Here is a 1704-nt window from a genome sequence, read left to right as displayed (position 1 = left end):
GCCTCATCTCGAGTCCCTTCTGTGCCCTCTTCTATCCCATCCTGTCTTTGCTCACTGGCAGGCGATCCTCCTCGAGGGGCGCAGCTGGAGGGTCCGGCGTGTACCGTGTGAGTACCAAAGTCCCAAAGTCCCCAATATCGATGGCAATTATTGATACACCGCCGCTGGCCTTGGCTGCCACACCGAAGGGCTGAAGAGAGACCATGGTGAAGAGAAGGGGGAGGGGGAACCCCGACAGCGTTGGTTGCAGAACGAGAAATGTCCCTCGAGTCGCACGCTTGGCAGACCGGATCCCCTTCTCCGAACCAAAGTCAGGCTCTAGAGGCCAAAACGCCCCCCCCCCCTCTCTCTGCAAGCATACAGCACAATACGACCTGGCTATTGTCGCTTAGAATAATTGCTGTGTTACTGGCGACCCGACAGTCTGGTAACTAGCGTCGTGTAACGCCAGAGTCGCCAGTCGTTGGTCGACATACGAGATTTCGCATGTCCCAAGGCCTATTCATCACCATGCACATCACGCGCGTTGCACACCATCGAACCTGCCCCTGCCAATGCCCCCCGCCTCCTTCGGGAGGGCCGAGGAGATCGTCGTCGATGCTCTCTGCTGGCGGTGTCTGCGCCAGATGCTTCGGTCCCGATGTCGATCCAGCACGGGACCGGGCGGTCATATCCGATACTTGTCACTATCAGTGGCCGATCGGGTTGAAAAACTAGCGAGGGCGAGGAGAAAAGAGAAATGAAGAGGGAGGGAGAACGGCCATGTGAATAGGAGACAACAACGATCCCAAAATGCTCTGTCCGTTCCAGGGTGCTCTCGATGTGACGTGATCCACCTGATCTGCCTACTTTTGATGATGGTAGCTCGCTCAAACACCTCTGCCATGCCGTGCGCATCATGTCGAACAGCAACGACTATCAAGATGACGTGGCTACTCGTCAGCCCGCGAACATGGGACTTGAGAGACAGCAATGAGCATGCGCAGAGTCTCCCCTTCATCTGAGGTGCTTGTTCTCTCTCTACGTTTCTCATATTTGATTCCCCGAAGAACGGTCACATGAAAGGCACATGTCGGAAGAAAATCTTGTCATGCATGATGTCGTGATACTTCATTCGTCTAGACTCGTACAAGGGCAAATAATGGGCAACCCCCCCTGTTTTCGGGCCCAGAACTACAGCGGACCCGGACCGGTCTCGGGCCCCTTTCCCTTATGTTTCGCCGTCATGGGTTCCATGCCAAATATGTCGTCCGTCGATGGCTGGCTCGCGCCATCCGACTCCGTCGTCACTTCGCCGAAGAGGAAGGCGTTTCGGTCCCGGCTGACGCTGTTGGAAATGCGTTTGCCGCGTGTTCCAGACTGCTTTCGCGCCTGAGCCGCCGAGGAAAGTCTGTGCGGGAAGGGACTCTGAAGACGAGTGCACCGTTTCGTCGGGTTCCAACATCCAGGAAAAGGATGACTGCGCCAGCGTAGAACGTGTAGGAATCGGCGCCCGGACGTGGAGGGGTGCTTGACCCCGAGTGACCCGTTCGTCTTTTTTTGCCACCGAGGGCTGCGCATCAGCCTCTCGAGCCGGCTCAAGAAGAGTCTCTTTTGAGATGTCCATGGCATCTATCGATATGTCTGGCGTCTTGACATCCGCTTGCTCCCCAAGCTGGAGCCCAGAGAGGGCCCCTGACGCGTCCTCGGCGTCGCCAACGTTGG

The 1704-nt window shown here is 56.9% G+C and overlaps 1 protein-coding gene across 1 annotated transcript in view; it reads right to left on the bottom strand.

The window, feature by feature from the left end:
• Positions 1 to 1173: 1173 nt before the first annotated feature.
• VDBG_08844 (WD repeat-containing protein) overlaps positions 1174 to 1704 on the bottom strand; it is a gene marked incomplete at both ends in the record, with an annotated part of 4429 nt that continues 3898 nt past the window's right edge. Inside the window, one exon of the mRNA XM_003001002.1 lies at positions 1174 to 1611. Within this exon, the coding sequence (XP_003001048.1) occupies positions 1174 to 1611 (438 nt within the window). The remainder of the gene's footprint in view (positions 1612 to 1704) is intronic.

This window comes from Verticillium alfalfae, genomic scaffold (assembly GCF_000150825.1).
Source record: "Verticillium alfalfae VaMs.102 supercont1.13 genomic scaffold, whole genome shotgun sequence".
Classification (NCBI taxonomy): domain Eukaryota; kingdom Fungi; phylum Ascomycota; class Sordariomycetes; order Glomerellales; family Plectosphaerellaceae; genus Verticillium; species Verticillium alfalfae.
Note: the sequence above shows the minus strand (reverse complement) of the source record. Positions and strands in the feature narration are given on the sequence as shown.